This window comes from Genypterus blacodes, unplaced genomic scaffold (assembly GCF_046128005.1).
Source record: "Genypterus blacodes isolate CSIRO-AG114 ecotype Tasmania unplaced genomic scaffold, CSIRO-AGI_Gbla_v1 ptg000143l_1, whole genome shotgun sequence".
NCBI lineage: Eukaryota > Metazoa > Chordata > Actinopteri > Ophidiiformes > Ophidiidae > Genypterus > Genypterus blacodes.
Genome location: NW_027466945.1, coordinates 1739157 through 1757500, shown reverse-complemented (window position 1 = coordinate 1757500; position 18344 = coordinate 1739157). Strand labels below are relative to the sequence as shown.

At 48.2% G+C, this 18344-nt stretch overlaps 2 protein-coding genes across 3 annotated transcripts in view; one reads left to right on the top strand and one right to left on the bottom strand.

Annotated features, from left to right (window-relative positions):
• med23 (mediator complex subunit 23) overlaps positions 1–8668 on the bottom strand; it is a 12430-nt gene extending 3762 nt beyond the window's left edge. For both annotated transcript variants that reach the window (XM_076165401.1, XM_076165402.1), the window contains exons 1-20: positions 8484–8668; positions 7988–8019; positions 7724–7811; positions 7510–7634; positions 7316–7427; positions 7132–7230; positions 6862–6963; positions 6666–6735; positions 6317–6429; positions 6138–6233; positions 3210–3416; positions 2848–2991; positions 2576–2721; positions 2225–2470; positions 1988–2130; positions 1701–1875; positions 1134–1297; positions 920–1044; positions 630–835; positions 1–39 (exon numbers count right to left, since the gene is read on the bottom strand). The exon at positions 1–39 is cut by the window's left edge and continues 142 nt beyond it. In XM_076165401.1, the coding sequence (XP_076021516.1) occupies positions 1–39; positions 630–835; positions 920–1044; positions 1134–1297; positions 1701–1875; positions 1988–2130; positions 2225–2470; positions 2576–2721; positions 2848–2991; positions 3210–3416; positions 6138–6233; positions 6317–6429; positions 6666–6735; positions 6862–6963; positions 7132–7230; positions 7316–7427; positions 7510–7634; positions 7724–7811; positions 7988–8019; positions 8484–8534 (2483 nt within the window). In that variant the 5' untranslated portion in view covers positions 8535–8668. The remainder of the gene's footprint in view (positions 40–629; positions 836–919; positions 1045–1133; positions 1298–1700; positions 1876–1987; positions 2131–2224; positions 2471–2575; positions 2722–2847; positions 2992–3209; positions 3417–6137; positions 6234–6316; positions 6430–6665; positions 6736–6861; positions 6964–7131; positions 7231–7315; positions 7428–7509; positions 7635–7723; positions 7812–7987; positions 8020–8483) is intronic.
• An 885-nt stretch (positions 8669–9553) lies between these two features.
• On the top strand, positions 9554–11202 carry rhov (ras homolog family member V). The gene is made up of 3 exons (XM_076165422.1): positions 9554–9901; positions 10130–10188; positions 10516–11202. Exons 1-3 carry the CDS (start codon positions 9697–9699, stop codon positions 10960–10962), a joined length of 711 nt encoding a protein of 236 aa, XP_076021537.1. The 5' UTR covers positions 9554–9696; the 3' UTR covers positions 10963–11202.
• Positions 11203–18344: the final 7142 nt, after the last annotated feature.

Below are 18344 nucleotides of genomic sequence, written 5' to 3'. Positions count from 1 at the left end.
TGGGCCACCAGAGCCCGGGCGCCGATACGATCCAACACCCTGAGGGAGGAGAGAACCCACGGTCACGCTATGCTGCGTCCCCAGCTGGAGCAATTAGCTAACAAACGTGTCGACTTCTCTCTGCGTTAGAGTTCCACTTGGACTCGTTTGTGTAATTAAACTGACAGATGTGAGACTGCATGATGATGAGTGTGACGCACAGACAAACAAAGACATGACAGGCGGTTTAATGTGGTATATAAACACACTGAAGTGGATTGTGTGTCTGTGTGTGTGTGTGATTGAGTTAGTGAGTGAGTGAGTGAGTGAGAGAGAGAGAGTGTGAGGGAGTGAGAGAGAGTGTGAGAGAGTCAGTGAGTGAGTGAGAGAGAGTGTGAGTGAGTGAGTGAGTGAGACAGAGAGTGTGAGAGTGTGAGAGAGTGAGTGAGTGAGTGAGAGAGTGTGAGTGTGTGAGTGAGAGAGAGAAAATGTGAGAGAGTGAGTGAGTGAGTGAGTGAGAGAGAGAGAGTGTGAGTGAGTGAGAGAGAGAGAGAGAGTGTGTGAGGGAGTGTGTGAGTGAGTGAGTGAGTGAGTGAGTGTGCGAGTGAGTGAGTCAGTGAGTGAGTGAGTGTGTGTGTCCATGAGCAGACCTGAAGCCGATCTGGTTGATGTGGTCCGTCTCCAGCAGCATCTTCCACAGCAGACAGAGGAAGAGGGGGGGCGAGCCCTGCATGGAGAAGTGGGTGATGATGTCACTCTCGTTGGCCATGGACTTCCACTTCCTGTACTCCTCCTCCACGTTCTTCTTCAGGTTGAAACGAGACTCCTGGGGGACGTTGTTCTGCTTGAAGAAAGCCTAGGAGAGAGAACTGAGCTTCAGAGAGAGAGTCGAGTGTGTATGTGTGGGTATGAGTGTGTGTCCGTGTGTGTGTGTGCTGACCTGCAGTGGAGCAGGGAAGCAGGACAGTGTGTGTGAGGCCCAGTTGTGAGGTGTGAAGGTCATGATGGTCTGCAGGATGTCTTTACACCAGGTCCCATGGATGGAGTCAGAGCCTGTGAAGAAGTCTGAGCAAGCAGACGAGGAAGAGAAGCGTAAACAAACACAACAAAACAAACTAAGGCAGGAAAGTGGATCCGGACTGAGGCTGTGGTACCGGTGACGTGCGTGGCTCTGGCCAGGGTGAGGATCAGGGCCCGGTTGAGCTCCTCCGACTCGGCCGACAGCACCGTCTTGGGGTCGTTGAGGAAGCGGGTGAACTGGGGCTGAACCTCAGAGCTCCCCAGGGCCGTGATGAGCCGCAGAGCCGTGCTCTCCACGCTGCCGACGCGGAACCAGAACACAAGAGAGAACACACACGTTAGAGTGTTTCTGTATCAAAGGGGATTGTGGAGGTTTTGCTGTATTGGCTTTGGGCTTCAGTCAGGCTGCTGTGTTGGCTGAACACGAGCAGACGTCTGCCATCGTTCACTGCAGCTTTGTACTCAATCTGGATACACACTGAACTGAACTGAGCCCATTCTGTTCTCAGTCAGGGCATCAAATGTGTAGCATAAATCCAAACTAACAAAGATTTACAGATGAAAACAGAAGAGTCGATGTAAACAGCTGAAAATGAACTCTTCTATGTCGGTGATGAAAGCTCTGTAAAGCTCTAGCGGGCTGCATCAGCGGGACCTCCTGCTCTGCTTCCTGTGCGTGTCCCCGTGTGTGTGCAGCGTACCACAGGTGCAGCTGGTTCTGGTTGGTCTGGGGCACTGCAGCCAGGCTGTGCAGGTGGCTGAGCAGCTGGACTCTGTAGTGCGGCTGGATGTGGTGCATCCTGTAGCTGAACATCTCCAGCAGCGTGTGCAGGATCCCCCAGGCGTGCGACTTGAACACGTTGGGCAGCAGCTGACCTGAACACACGGGAGCGGCAGCGTCATTCAGCACCAAGAAGAGAGCCGGTAACAGAGTATAAATGGAACAGAACAGCGTTGTAAAGTGGAATAACAGGTTCTGGTAACTCACTGATGAATCCTTTGATGCCCAGTGACTCGATCTCCATGTAGACCAGCAGTCTGCTGTAGGTCTCCACCAGCGCCGGGGCCAGGGCGATGCTGGACTTAGCGTGGGCCAGCTTGATGACCCGGGTGGCTATGCTGTGGATCAGACTAGAGAGGGAGATTGAGACACAGCAGAGATCAATCAAACAAACAGATCAACCTTCTGACGCTTTATCTAAAAAGGTCCAAACATCGTGGCTACCTCATCTTTGCGTGTACGGTGAGCGAGTCCAGCAGGTTCATGGGTAACGGCGTGACGGATCCCGACGCCATGCAGTTGGTGCCGGGCAGGTTGATCCTCATGGACACGTTGCCGTAGATGGTCTCCACCAGGACGCCCATGGGCAGCGTGAAGCACTCTGAGTTGGTGCTGTAGGCGTTACACAGCAGCGCGATCTTGTAGTCCGACATGCCCAAGGTCTTATTACGCAACGACTGCTGGAGGAACCTGAGGAGGAAGGATGGCAGGTTTGGTACAGAAGCTCCAGATATGGTAACAGGAAATCAACTGCAGCAAAGCATTGTGGGAGGAGAGCGTGTGGAGGGGCCGTACTCGTGGTGCAGCTTCAGAGAGTGAGGGATGGGGATCTGGAGTTTGGAGTTGTCGTTCTGGGCTTTGCGGTTCAGGTGGATCCAGATGCAGGTCATGGCGAAGGAGTGAGTGGACTGAGGCTTGTTGATGTCCGGGACGGGAATACACTGAGAGGAGGGAGGGAGAGGGAGAGGGAGAGGGAGAGGGAGAGTGAGAGAGAGAGAGTAAGAGTTCTTCCATCACTCAGTAGCGACTGAGCAGCTTTCCTGAACAGACTGAATTCCTCTCCTTACCTCCTTCTCCGGGTAAAGCAGGTCAAAGAGCTTCATGACTGGCAGGAAGTCAGCCAGAGCGTTCTTCTGAATGCTCCCCGATATGAACTGCAGCAGGACCCACATCAGGTGGTCCCTCCCTTTGATGAGACCTCGACCTGCAAGCTGGACACAGAGACAGGAGCTCAGCCAGAGGACACGAGGGTGCAGGACTCAGGACTCAGCCTTCATGCCTGCAGCCTTAAATCAGACACTCAGACACAGACGCAGTTTGAACTTCATGCTTCAGATTAGATTCTACACTTTGTATTCATGGGCGACTAGATTGTAAAGTCACTTCCTCTCCTCCTCCTCCTCCTCCTCCTCAGTCTCCTTGCTCTTACCTTTTGATGCAAAGACAGAACCATGTGGGGGAAACTGGCAAATTGAAACAAGACAAAGAAGATGAGCTGGGAGGAAAGATGCTGCCACAGCAGCTGGCTGGTTCCTCCCACGTCGGCGTCAAAGTGCTCCTCGGTCTCGGAGCGCTCCATGGCGTACACCACCAGGTCCACCAGCTGCTCCTCCAGCACCGGGCAGCGCTGCTTTTGCTGGAGGAGGTAGGGGAGAGTTAAAGGACGAGGACAGCGAGCGGACAGGAGAAGACGGAGGAGAGAGAAGAGAGGGAGGGAGGAGACGGGACCGAGGACGGCGAAACAAAAGAGGCAGAGCGGAACAGAGAGAGAGAGAGAGAGAGAAGCCGTAAAGACAAGAGGAGGAAAGGAAGCAAAGGCAACGAAGAGAGTCAGTGGGAGAGGAGGGGAGGAGGAAGGAAGCAGGAGGGAGAGAAGGAGAAGAAGATTAATGACCTTTACAGTGACAGCAGACATGATCAGGTAACATCATGCGTCTCCATGCGGCATTATGATGCAACTCAACCCTGAAACCCTTCAACTGTGTTATCAACTGTCGAGGTTCAAGCTCTGCCAGGTCAGGGGTCAGAGGTCATCGTTCAACCTCCCACAGCAGCTCGACTGGGAACATTGACACGAGCCAATCACATGAGAAGCTGAGATATGTGAGGTTCCGAAAGATACTAATGAAATCTGGAAGGATCACGTTGACGGTAAACTAATGTCTGATTACTAAACTGTACTTTGATGTAAATGTAATAAAATAAAAGGAAAATACTGCAGGGGGCAGAGAGAGGAGGAGAGAGAGGAGGGGAGGGAGAATCTGCCACGTGTTGTTTAACTGTCCTAGACTCAGTGTGACCAGGGCGCAAGGACACGCCCCCGCACACACACACATCACAGCATCCCAATGAGCTGGAGAGCAAGGCACGGGACGGAACACCACCACATCCAGCACGGCGCATTCAGGCATGCAGGCGACACGGGCTGAGGCGAGGCGGTGGAGGCGGGGCGGGACGAGGGAGAGAAGCTGTGAGGCCTTCAGCACAACTTCTCTTCCCCCTGCCTCCAAACACACACACTCACTCACACACACGCGTGCAAACTAAGCAAGTCAAAGAGGGCGAGAAAGAAAACAGGAGAGAGAAAGAGAGTAGGATCCACCGCCGTGTCTTCCAGCAGATTGTATGTGGAGGCCCCTCCCTCTACATACGTGTTCACATGTTCACACACTCGGGGCAGATTGCCACCTGATCATCACGGACGCCAAGCGCTTCTCTTCAAAGCACCAACAGCTGAGCGTCAGCAGCAGCAGCACAACAAGGATGGGGGCGGTGATCAATTAGTGGGCGAAGTCACAAGGAACGTCTACGCTAAAGGACCGTCGCTCCTGCATTCTGGCGAGGAGGTGGGCGGTCCCTCGGGGCTGTGATGTAAATGTCATGTCAAAGGCTCATGGGTACTTCATCAAAATGGAGTCGCTCGGCCCGGGTCAGTGAGAGAGAGAGAGAGCGAGAGAGAGAGAGAGAGAGAGAGCGTCGGACACTCGCCATGACAACAGGCAGGAACCAGACGACACGCACACATGCAGCGCAGCAGGACTTGAAATGCCGACAGCAGAGTTGGACGGTACAAATGCAGGTGCGGACTCGTGGGCCTTCTGCTTCGTTGCTATGGCGACTGCTTCATTTAAGATATGACGGATCGTTGTGTTCTTCTCGGGTTCCAGGCTCCACTTATCAATATTACGATTGTTACTAGAGAAGCCGGGGGGGAGTACAGAGCCGCCGCATTCCTCCCATCATGCATCAGGGCGGAATCGATAAGGACGAGTTCTCTGGCGACTCGTTTGGTTCCATTAACGCGACGTTCCGTCTAACAGGCTCCAGATTCACGTCCCGACAACAGAAGGTGTGGCAGGTTACACAGTGTAATAGAGATTCCCCTTCATCTGAGAGCACAGTCGTCATCCTCATTTTGCCTACCCATCATGCACCTTGTTCTGGCTCTCTTGCTCGGTGCTCATTTGTGTCTGAAACCCTGCTGTGATCATTTCAAGCTCCGTGCCATTTTGCTATTCCACTTCAACTTTCTTCCTTTCATTCTTTTTTTGTCCCATTGTTTCCCCATTTCTAGGACGGCGATGACATCATCAGCGTGCCTACACAGAGCCAAGCGTCCGATTGGGACGGTTAGTTTGGTAGGAGTCGGTCAGGTGACCAAGGGAAGAGGAACAACGAACATACCTGGGCAATGTTCAGAGTCTAGAGAGCGCATGGCAGAGAGAAACACACACACACACACACACACACACACACACACAACCAGAGAGAGAGAGGAACAGAGAGCGAGAGAGTGAGGAAGAGAAGGAGAGGGAGAAAGTAGTGACTCAGCAGCTCGGCTTCTCTGTTCAGCTCAGTTAGCATCAGCTCAGCCAATTCAAATGCAAAAAGCCAAGAACGGAGGATTTGTTTTAATGTGAAGACAAATCTTCCTCTTTTGTTTCCTGTTAGCGCCAAACAGGCTGAGCTAAAGCTGCACCGGGGCCAACAGGGCAAAACTGGCAGCGCTGCATTATGGGTAAAAGCTCACAGCGCCGGCCTGCCTCTACTGTAGCTGTGTTACCAGGGCAACGGGGGAGAAGGAGGGGGGGGGGCAAGAAAAATGTGACGAGTATGAACAATGGGACCAAGAGAGAGATGGATCAAATATAACAAAGGAACAGGGTGAGGAAGAGGAGGAATACTGAGGACAGGATAAAGGAGGAAGAAGAAAAGGACGAGGAGGTAGAGAGAAAAATAAATGTGGATAACAGAGAGAGAGAGAGAGAGAGAGAGAGAGAGAGGACGGGAGGGGGGAGGGAGGAGGGAAAGTGGGGTGGGGGAGCAGGAGGAGAGGAAGAGGAAGAGGAGGGTTCACCTGTTTGCTGAGTCCGAGCATGTTGCACACCATCTCTCTGGAGTACGGCTGCTCCAACACGTAACGCAACAAGCCCGTCTGCGGCTCAAACAGGTCCTGCAGAACACACACCTTTATTACTGCTCTCTGTGTGTGTGTGTGTGTGCGTGTGCGTGTGCGTGTGCGTGTGCGTGTGTTACCTTGTCAAACGGCAACATGCCCCTCAATGGAAAGCGAAGAGTTGTGGGGTCTAATTTCCAGGAGTTGCAGATGGCTCCACTGTTGTTCACGACGGGCAACAAGCTGCACCTTCCTGCAGACACACACATTCACAACAACACCTGGGTCTTTACACGAACACACACAAATACACACTTAGAAAACACAACTTAAGATATACAGCTGACACTCCAGCTTCTCCTGAAACATAACAATACTCTGTTTGGTGCTGAGAGACAGAACGAGTCAGAGTGACAGTGACCATGGTGGTCTGGAAGGGTTAAAGTGTGTGTGTGTGTGTGTGTGTGTGTGTGTCTGTGCGTGTCTCACCACAGATGGAGTTGATTCTGGCTGTGGGTCTGAAACTGTCCACAAAGTCTGAGATCAAACTGCCTAAAAGCTGCAGAGAGAGAGAGACACAAAGAGAGAGAGAGAGGGAAAGAGAAAGAAAAACATGGACACGTTGATGAGAGAAATGTAAATAAAGACTACACACACATACACACATACACACACAAAGACCTACCCAGTGTGAAAGTTGTCCTTCTGGATACAGTTTTCTGATTTCTGAGATGGCGAGGTACGCTGGCAGGAGACACGCATTTCTGTCCAGGATGTACTCCACTACCTGGAACACACACACACACACACACACACACACACACACACACACACACACACACACACATATCTGACTTGAGGTCGGGATTGGCAACAGAAAAACATTAAATCTGCGATACAACATAACACAAGCAGACAGACAGACAGGAAGACAGACAGACAGACAAACTGATACCTCTCTGGCAGCCAGGAGCTGCTGGACGATAGCAGAGCTGACGGTGTTTGGAATGGTCTGAATCTTATCCAGGACGGCTTTCAACAGATCTCTAACACCCTGGGAGACACATACACAACTTCAACAACTGTCCCAGCTGTGCATGTGCATGTGCATGTGCATGTGCAAGTGTGTGTGTGTGTACCTTGTAGTCAACTCCTCCAATGATCTTGCGGATCAGCTTGAAAGTTAAGGCCCACAGCTGAGTCCTCTCCCACTCCAATGTGTCCGAGCTGATCAGAGCTACACACACCATCCTACACACACACGCATAAGAATCAGCCGGACCATACACACAACTGTAACACCTTCCAAGCCTGTGTGTGTGTGTGTGTTTACCTGGGCGGTAACAGGCTGGTCTCCACAGCCATAGCGAGGCAGTCGTAGAGGAAGGAGATGCGTTTGGGGCTGTGCTGAGTGTGTATGAAGCGCACAATCCACTGCACACACTGATCATGAGACTCCTGCAGAGAGAACCAGAGCATCTTACAGTGTGAGTGTGTGTGTGTGTGTGTGTGTGTGTGTGTGTGTGTGTGTGTGTGTGTGTACAGACCTGTGGAAGTGTTGCCCAGTATTGTCTGAAGGCTCCCAGACAGCTGATCAGTTTAGTCCTCTCATCCTCCGGGGTGTCCATAAACATCCTGAGACACACACACACACACACACACACACACACACACACACACAGTTAGTAGTTGAAAGTAATTTGCAGTTTGCATGTTTCCCTGATATATTATCACTTTTTGCATTTAAGAAGTAAGAGACATCAGATCAGTGAGACAGATCATCAGTGAGACAGATTAGTGAGCTGTCTTACCCAGCGAAGGCTTCTTCGATCATCTCAGTTTTCTGTAAAGGAGATCAGAGGGAGAGAGGTGAGCAGAGGTGTGTGTGTGTGTGTGTGTGCCCTTTAAGATTCACTCAGGAGCAGGAGGGGAGAATTCAACTCACAACCCTTTGTATCCATCTCTCCTGTCTCTCTACAGACGGTTAATACTTGACACAATAAGACATGAACCATGATAAAGACTTTATTTAGATGCAACGTACGATTTTAGCACTTCAAATAATTGGGTTAAATTATTGACAGATAAACAGAAAGCAGACATTTCGCTGTTGTTCATCTTGATGCTCGCAACATTACTAACTTATCTTATTTTCTTTAAACGCAATAACACAGAGCCGAGAAGCTAAAATAAACTAAATAAACTAATATTACTAAATGTGCTGAAAACAAACGCAGCTTCAGAGAGAATAGAGGCGCTAACTGAGATGCTAATGGAGTTAGCCTGTAAGACGCAGGTGTCCTTTACCACAACATCCTCAAAGATGCTCTGCAGCTGCGTCTCCATCGAGAGCGCCATGTTGTCAACAAGAGGCGTCCGGTTTCAGCCAAACATCTCACACACACACACGCTCACGGTACTCTGCTTCAAGATGCACAGATGCTAACATTAACAAGCTAAATGCTAACAATTGCGGGATGGATGGTCCTGCAGAATGGTGCAACCATAAAAACAGTCCGGGGCCGTGCCAGACACGCGAGCAGCACGTTCCGCTCACTCGCTTTGGTTTCCTTATGAATTTACTTTATGATACTCTTGTATCCCCCGGCAGAGATCCAGTCTGCAATCAAATATTGCCTGTTATATTTATAGATATGTGATTCGAAATAAATAAATAAAATACAAAGTTGTTAAGTTTGTAGTAAAAAGTGTGTTTGTTATGTATAACGAAGGACGGTCTCGTCGATGTTTGCAGTAAACCAAAATGTCACCAAACTATCACTCTACTGATACACTCTGACACTCTACTGAGACATGAGTGATTGTTCCGTCTTTAACACAAATACGTGTAACTGTTGACACACGACATAAACATGTTTCCCTACGTCATCATGTCGGATGCAGTGTTTAAAAATTGGCACTAGAGAGCGCGGTTTGTCGAATTTTCCAGTATCTATTTCACTACTGACGTTAAAATGCCTTTTTAATTGTTATAAGCCCAGTTGATATTTATTATTATTTACAATATGACGGTCACTTTCTGCATTACAAAATCGTTTGAATAAAGCAAACTTCAAAATGACCAATTTCCTTATAGTGGTTTAATAGACTATTAATACTTCTTGTACATTTTTAACAAATACTTCCTGACACGTTAACGTATATGTATTTATGTTACAATCTATTCATCATTTTGTAACATTGAAGAGTATTTTTTTTTAAACTTTATTTGACTTCCTCTTTACCCCTCGCATCTCTGTTTCTCTCTCTATCTATCTGTGTTGACAGCCTGTTCTCGTCCCCGGTGGGGGTGGTTATGCAAATCACAACCTGTCTGAGAGGAAAGTTGCCCGTAAAAACGCTCCAGCCCACATGCCGTCATTCTTCACTAACGACGCGCAGCCGAGCGCTACTTGAGCCCGATCACAAGGAATAACACACAGGAGACTCTCGGGATCCAGCTTGGCAGAGATCAAAGGACGGTCTGAGGCTTTTCCAAAACTTTAATGTGCGTCTCGACATGCCACCTCACATGGATTACTTTTACCACGAGTCCCGAGTCCCTTCTGCTTGCGGGCTGACCCGGGAGGATGAGCTGGAACCCGGGGTCATCAGCTGTATGCTGGTCGGGGACGGAGCAGTGGGGAAGACCAGTATGGTCATCAGCTACACGTCTAATGGATACCCAGCAGAGTACAGACAGACGGGCTTTGACGTGTTCTCTGGTGAGTCATACACTTTTACTTTTACTTAATCAAATGTTAACTACTTGTCAAATGAAACACACTTTTCAGATTATCTGGGAATTCAGTACCTAGTATACCATCTATCTAAACTGCTCCATGCATCATCTCCACATTAATGTCCCTATCTGAATGCTGTAACACTGTGAAACAAGCTGTCAAACAGTGTAAAAGTTTAAACTCACTGTCTCTGTAAATGGTTTCTTTCAGGTCAGGTCCAAGTAGAAGGAACTCCAGTCAAAGTTCAGCTCCTGGACACAGCTGGACAGGTAATAAGACTTCATCCACTCAGACAGTTACAACAATATGATCCTCCTGACAGTGTTTCTGTTACTTATAGACTTCTTAACTGTTAACTCCAGAGATTCATTATGTAAAATCATTGAAGAATCAAATTATAGCAACATAAAATGACCACTCAGTGTTTAAAGGTTAGAGGGATGGAGACTAAAAGCTCTCCTGTCTTTGCTTTATCCTGCAGTGACTCGTTAAAATGCCCAGAGTGTTTCTGAACCATGTGCTTGACACTTAAGTGAGTCACTGTCTCTAGTTTAAACTAAACTAATCTGTGGATTCTGCTCTCTTGTTCCGTTCAGGAAGAATTTGATGAATTCAGGTCCCTATCCTACGCTCACGCAGACGTCTTCCTCCTGTGCTTCAGCGTGGTCAACCCCACCTCCTTCCACAACATCACCAAGAAGTGGGTCCCAGAGATCCGGGCGTATAACCCCACCTCGCCAATCGTTCTTGTTGGGACTCAGTCGGACCTGGTGCTGGACGTGAACGTCCTCATCAACTTGGACCGCGCAAATGTCAAGCCGGTTCTGAGCTCGCGGGCCAGGAGCATGGCAGAGAAGATCAGAGCTGCGGACTATGTAGAATGCTCCTCGCTCACACAGAAGAACTTGAAAGAGGCATTTGATGCGGCAATCTTTGCTGCCATCAAGAACAAAGCCCGCAAGAACAAGAAGAGGAGGTTTTCAGACAGGCGCACCAAAGCTTTCTCCAGGTGCAGCTGGAAGAAGTTCTTCTGCTTCATCTGAACTCTGTATACTCTGAACTGTCAACCCTGTGGGTTGTGGACAGCAATTATAATTTATTTTGAAATCCTTTGGCGCCTGTGGCAGTTTAGTATCGTGTTACGCCAAATAATGCAAAAGAAAGAAGAAATGAGCACATGGAGCATCGAGAGCAAACTCCACTCGTGAGGAGGAACCAGGGTGGATTCTGGAGGATTCTGTGTTGGCTGGGATCTGGTTTCACACTCCAAAAAGACTTAGAAAGCAGTGTGGTTTACATTATACAAACATATTAAAGGACAATGAATGCAAACGCTCTTATTTGTAGTTTCACTGGCCAATCAGTTAAAAGGAAAGTGAAGAACAATGAGCTCTCTGCAGACCGGCCATGTAAATGTAAATGGATGGATTTGCATGATGCGGTTTGCTTCCCACTGCAGCCTTTGGTGTGAGTGAGCGACAGAGTGTGTGAGAGCAGAGAGGCGTGAGCGCGTGTGTGTGTGTGTGTGTGTGCTCCGGCCTGTTTCTATGCAGTGTGAGGTGCCAGATTCATGCCTGCGTGTGAAAGCTCCCTGACCAGTTTATGTGCGTCAGCGTTTGTTGAGTTAATCGATCTGCAATGTTGCATTAGTGATAAAAGAGAGCGGTGGGAGGGGGCGGGGGTCAAATCAGAAACAAATGTGTTTCCTGGCTCTCGTCATCTGATTGGGATTGAGAAGCAGTTTGAAAATCCTTAAGATTTAAGGTGAAAGGAGCAGGAACCTTTTCCTTATTGTTCTTGTCTCTCATCAATCTGCGTGTGTAAAGGTGAACACAGCAGGAGGTCCCTGCTGGTGTGTGTGTCCGCCCCCCTAAAATCTCCCAGCACCACCGTCAGCCTGATACATGAGTGTGTCTTTGTTTAGCTGCTCCTCACACTCTCAGCGTGCACAGAAAGCTTCAGAACCCTACAGCTTTACTGCAGCGTGCAGTTACTACGTTTACATGAGCTCAGGATTCCACCATCTGCTGAATATTCATCACATGTGCTGGGTCATTTGATCTACAATCACCTAATCTAAGTCTGTTACTCTGAGTAATATCAAATAGATTTTTGCTGAGTTCAATCACATTAATGTGCCTCCATTGGAGTTCGATCAGTGTGTTGAAGCTCCTGTAAAGGTGCAGAGTGACTGGATTGACTCACATGTCCTGAACCTGGGCGACGCTTTACTTTGCTTCTTGTGGAAGTTTACTGTGTATATATAAATGTGTTACTGTTTGTTAAAACAGTTTATTTGCTCCCTTTATATGAAATGTGTGTGTGACTTTTAACTGTGACTCTGTGACTTTCTGTCTTCTGTTCTGTTTCTTTTTTTACATGTTGCAGTGATGTGATGCAAATAAATGAAGTGTAAAGTAATGCTGGTGTGTTAGTGTGTATTGTTAGAACGTCGTGTGTGTGTGTGTGTGTGTTGAGTTCACAGCAGCAGAGAGATAAATGAGACCGTTGCCCACTTTGGGAAGTTTAGTCCCTAAAGGCACCGCAGGGGGGCTGAATAATCTCTGAGGCCACTCCAGGTCCTTTTCCTGCACCACCTCTCTCCCCAAGGATATGATAAGTAACCTCTGACCCCCAGCTGTGCTCTGGGTCCACCCATTCTGATGCAATCCACATGCTCCCTAATGAGGCCTGGCAGTGCCATGCTGGGACTGATGGCTGAGTCTGATTGTCTCTGCTGCTTTCAGGGGGGTGTGATTGAGTCACGATCACTGATAGAGAATAAACAGTGTGAGTGTAACGGTTTATCACAACAATGACGCAGACACATTGTTTATGAAACCTGACGACATCATCGGTGACTTTGGGCTGAGAGTTGTGACAGCAAAGCCTCGGCAGAAAGGCTCAGTAGGGCTGTGCTGAGCCACAGATACAAGATGAAGGACGCGACGTGTCAAACACTGCCGGACCCCGACAGACTGCACACACTCACAACAACACAGCACACACACAATCTGTTTACCATTAGTCAGCGAGCCATCCGTCTTGAGCAACACACATAAATCTGTCCGAGGTCTGTTTGACCTGCGGGGAGGTCACAGGCTCACATGCTTTGTCACGTGATCAACTTTGATTTGAATTTTAAGAAGCAGAAGGTGGAGTGTGTGTGTGGCAGAGCTCAGGCGGCTGCGCTCTTATACAGGTGGAACCGGGTTATTTACATGGTGCATATAATTACACACAAAATCTGTCTATTGTCTGTCATTGTTGTGGAACACTATGAGCCGACTGAGCCTCCTCTGTCTGCTCGGGCTGCACCTCCTGCACTTTCTAAACTTTCAATCATAATTAATCCTGTGTTCCCGTTAAGGTGTATCATTTTGTCATCACGTTAATTAACTCTCACATGAAGCAGCACACAAGTGATGTAATATCAGATATAAACAAAGATCAGCCCCTGTAGAACCTAAAAAGCCAGACTAGTCTTCACTAAACACCACAAACCATCTATAGCACCACGTCCAGAGGCTCTCAGGAGCTCTGACGGCAGAAAAGGCAACAGTCAGATCAACAAACTACAGCTCTGTATCATCAACCTGCGTGGAGCTAAATGACGTCCAAGGTTTGCTGTGAGGGCAGGTGAAGGTCAGCGGCACTCAGGTCGCTGCCCTCTGGGAAGGTGTCGGGGCCGGGGTCACGAGGGGGCCAGGAGGGGGTCAGGGCGGGCCGTGAGACTCTTTGAGGAGCAGACTTGTAACGTCTCGTCTTATTTATGGCTCCTCTACTCTGGCGTTTGGTGTTTCCGAGTGTCTCACATCAAAAAAGGCCGATGCCCAGATGCGGCGTGTGATCATAAATTGTGGTGAATAATCACTGTTCTCTGACTGGGCTCTGTCTGAGTGCAGCACAAGGAGCTAAACACAGGAACATGTCAATACAAACGCAGGTCTGACAGGTTTTCAGTTCCCAGGCGTGAGTGTTTCTGCTCCCCCTCCTCTCTATCTAACTTCCCATGCTTACTCATCCCTTCATCTCGATCATCTCCACCAGGAGGGCCGGTCCTCCTCCCAGAATCCCCTGCGTTTAAGCGATTGTGTCAGGAGCAGTCAGCCCTCTCTCCCGCTGGCTCTGGGCCAGTTTCACTCTCTGTGTCTCCGGGTTTCACTGTAGTCAAAGATTGGCAGGGAGGCCTGGGAATCAGCAGGTGCACAGACTGGTCCGCCCGGCCCGGGACGGAGCCCATTGGCTCACGGGGCGCCGCCGCCGCTTGGTCATCCACACTGTCAGTTTGAACAGACTTGGCAGCACTCGCACGCTTGCCTGTTTCACACATACACACTAATTGTTGTGTTTTTAGTTTTTTTGAACTGTCTGATTCTCAGTCCAAAGCTCTGGTTGATGACACAAAAACATGTTTGACCTTCTGTCACGAGTTTAATATTCTCACCGAGCAGAAGTTAAACACAAGTATTGGCAACTAAATGATTAAATTTGAGCATTAAAGTGCATTAAGTCTATAATAAGTGACTCTTAAGCTGTCACATGTAACGTTACCAAAGTCAACATGTCCATTGTTTTGACTTTGCAAGGCTGTTGATCTTGAAAAAAACCCCTGTATTATTTCTGTCAAAACATAAACTGTCAGTTTCGGTGAGAACAGTGAGCTGCTGACGCTCAGCGTGCCTGCAGGCCACAACGCTCCTCTGTCCCACAGTCAACAGCTGCACACACTGCAGCTTAGCTCTGGCTGCTCAGCGCTCAGGGGCTGCAGTCCTACGCAGGGTTAATGTGTAAACACACTCACGCACATCTGCAGATTTTATCACATTCAGAGCTGTGTGTTTTTATCTTCAAATACAGCTATCAAGAAGTTAAAAGGTATAATGAGGTTAAAGAGACTGAATGATCAAAGTCAGCCGGTGATCAGGTTCAGCTTTAAAGCCGATGAGGTGATCAGGCCTCATAATGCTGCTGATGACCTCCAGGGGTTATCAGGAGCGGGCTATCGGGGGACATCATGGGAGATCAGGGGACATCGGGGGCTCAGGATGTTGTTGGAGGTGTGAACGATACTTTAGTCCTCCAGTACACAACAACATTAAGACATTTTGATGGATGAATTATAACTTTGTAAGATAGTACAGCATCAAACGCAGACGCATGATGTCAGTCCTTGATGATGATGATGCTATATTTGTACGTGTTACTCTGTAGAATCTGGTTCAATTATGGAAAACTGATTGTAATCGTGATAAAAATCTGACGAGGCTGAGTGAAGCGTTCACTCACTAAACTGTGTCACACTCTTATCAGCGCGCACACACACACACACACACACACACACACACACACACACACACACACACACACACACACACACACACACACACACACTCCAGCACAGAACACATCCACCTCATTGTCATTCCAGAATACAGATCATCACATCAGACACTCTAACACCTTTGCTGTGCTCTGTTTTGAATAAAAAGACTTAATGCATGTAAAAGGTCTGGTTAGAGGGAGGGAGGGCGGGGAACGGGGCAGTCTGAGCTCCCACCATCACACGTGAGATACACATTAGTTTGTGGATTAAAGCAGCAGAGACTCAACTGAATTAATCTTGACTGCAGGATTCGCTGATGTAAAACGTGCAGCTGTGCAGATCCAGGAGCAACGTGACCCCGATGGCTCGCTTTGTGTGTGTGCGTGTGTGTGTGTGTGTGTGTGTGTGTGTGTGTGTGTGTGTGTGTGTGTGTGTGTGTGTGTGTGTGAATGCTTCATGTGCGACACTACAGCAGCAGGAGGGATTCAAGCCAAAGGGAAATCAAAGTGAAGCCATGAATCGTCCCCACTACCCAGAAATGACCCAGTTTTCTTAATTACTTCATTTAAGGTTCATTTAAATGACCTCAACCTTAAACCTGCACATTAAGGGAAATATAGAGCTCCAAATGTAGATACTGAAGGTGTATTGAGATGCTTCAAGCCTTTAGTCGGTCCGGTTCTCATGCTCACTTTGTGGCGTTAGTTTACAACCTTAAAGTTGTTTTTATGTCATATTTTCATTTCTAATTCTGCTTTGGCATTTCCGGTTTAAGTTCATATCTGATTCTATAGATAATTGAGTTCAATCAGCTTTGTTTGTTGTAGGTAAAGAGCCTTCAGATGTTATAACTGCTGACCAAAGTTCTGACTCTGGATAACTCAAATATGTTTCAATCAAATGTACGTTAATAAAAGATGGAAGCTGGCGTCCAAACAGCAGCTGTGACTCGTCTGTAACTCATCTGTGACTCATCTGTGACTCGTCTGTGACCCGTCTCTGCCGTCCTGTGAGTCCAGGTGAATCCATGGTGAAGATTCAAAACATTTGAATGTCAAATTCAAAGTTCATGGAAGTGACAGTTATTCGTGTTTATGAGAGAATCGCGAGCTGAATTAGCATTTTGGACGTGCGTCCCCTGATTGGCTGTGAGTGTTTTTGTGGGGCGTGTCCACGTCTGGGAATCAAGGGCGTGTGCTGTTCTCACAGTGGCGTTGAGGTGGGGGTAGGGGGTAAGGAGGAGAGGAGGGAGGCCAGGGGTGTTGTGACATCTATGCCAGCACCCATGGTGACAGTCAAGCAAGTGAGGACACGACGCAAGAACACACACACACACACACACACACACACACACACACACACAACCGTCATCGTCCCACATCCTCTATAGACACAAACACACACAGGTACCACGTTCACACTCAACCGCTATGAGCGTGCACGAGGAGCTCCACACACACACAGACACACACACGCACGCACGCACAGGTGTGATTAGTGTTCTCATCATGTGCTTTTATAGGTTAATGACAGATATTGTGAGTTTCTGTCAACTTTAAGAGATGAAGGTGTGTCTGGACTTGTTGCCTGGAGTCCGATTACTCACGCCGACTTACTCACCGCCACAAGGATGTGTGTGTGTGTGTGTGGTGTGTGTTCATCTATTGTGTGAACATCCTCAAACTGCTTCATTGTAAGAGATTGTGATGAAATCAGACTCCCAGGTTTTATAAACAAGCAGATCCTGAGACAAAGAACTGGAATGATTCACTTCTAACTTTTAAATCTTAAGATATTATGACGTCATTCATTCTTTACTGTCATGGCGATGCAAGTATGGCATCATATTTTATTAAAGCGGAATAAAATATCACTAAAAGAACCGATGGACTCTGTTAGAACAGTCCAGGACCTTTAACCTCTGAGGAGGAGACACAGAAACCCCCTAAGAGACTGAACACATAAGGAAAAGAGAGGAGAAACAAAGAGTTAAACAAGCAGGCCACTCTGACATACGTGTGCTCTAAAGCAAACAGTATCCATGCCCAGATCATCAGTGACATTCACTAGACGTGTTGATCATCACTGTTACGCAACAGAAAGATCCTGAAGCTGTGAGTGACAGTAAACACACCGTCGCTCCTGACCTGAATCACCGGCTGCTTCATTAGAGAGTTCAGTCCCGAGTCCTTTGAGCCGGCGTGCAATCTGTCACGCTTACATGATGTCATGGAAACTTGTAGTGGGACGTCCCCAGACTGAGGACAGGGAGACAAAGCTACACTTATCCTCCAGTGTGTCATCTTTACCAACGGAGATGAGAATCAAGCGCTAATAAGTCACTGGTGAAGTGAACGTGTCGCTTCAAACTGTCAGGATCCAGGGGGATTCATGATGGCTGAAAGGTTCCACACTTCACTTCACTTCACTTCATTAATGATTGGATCCAACATGAAACTAAGGTGAACTGTGACATCATCCATCACTCCTCGTCTTTCAGAGGTGATGTCATTGTGCGTGTGTGTCTCCGGTGGACGGTATGCAGTCATGACCGAAGGGCTTTTTCCTCCACACGTGTGGCATAACGCGGCGGAAAGTCACAACTCCAAATCAGCTAATTACAGAGCGAGCACGCTTGTCCTCCACATACATCACTGCCTGCTGCCTGTCATCAGTTGTCAGGGAAATAGCTCTGTCATTACGCCGACAGCTGACGGAGCTCAGGTGTGTGTGCAAAGTTTAATAAGGAGCAGGTTCAAGAAAAATCCTTACGGCCTAAAATGTCCTCAAGAGAACACAAAACACGGTGCGTCACATGAACTGAGAGGCCTCATTGTAAAGCCTCATTATAAAGCCTCATTCCTCTTACAGACGTATTTATAAATCGCGTCCATTAAAGTTTAATTTGAAACATGTCCGTTCTGGTTCTGGTTAACCAACATAGATATTGTGGCTCGGCTGAAAGTAAAGAAACTAATGAGCTTTCTTCACTCTGCACTATTCTGTGACACACACACACACACACACACACACACACACACACACACACACACACACACACACACACACACACACACACACACACACACACACACACAG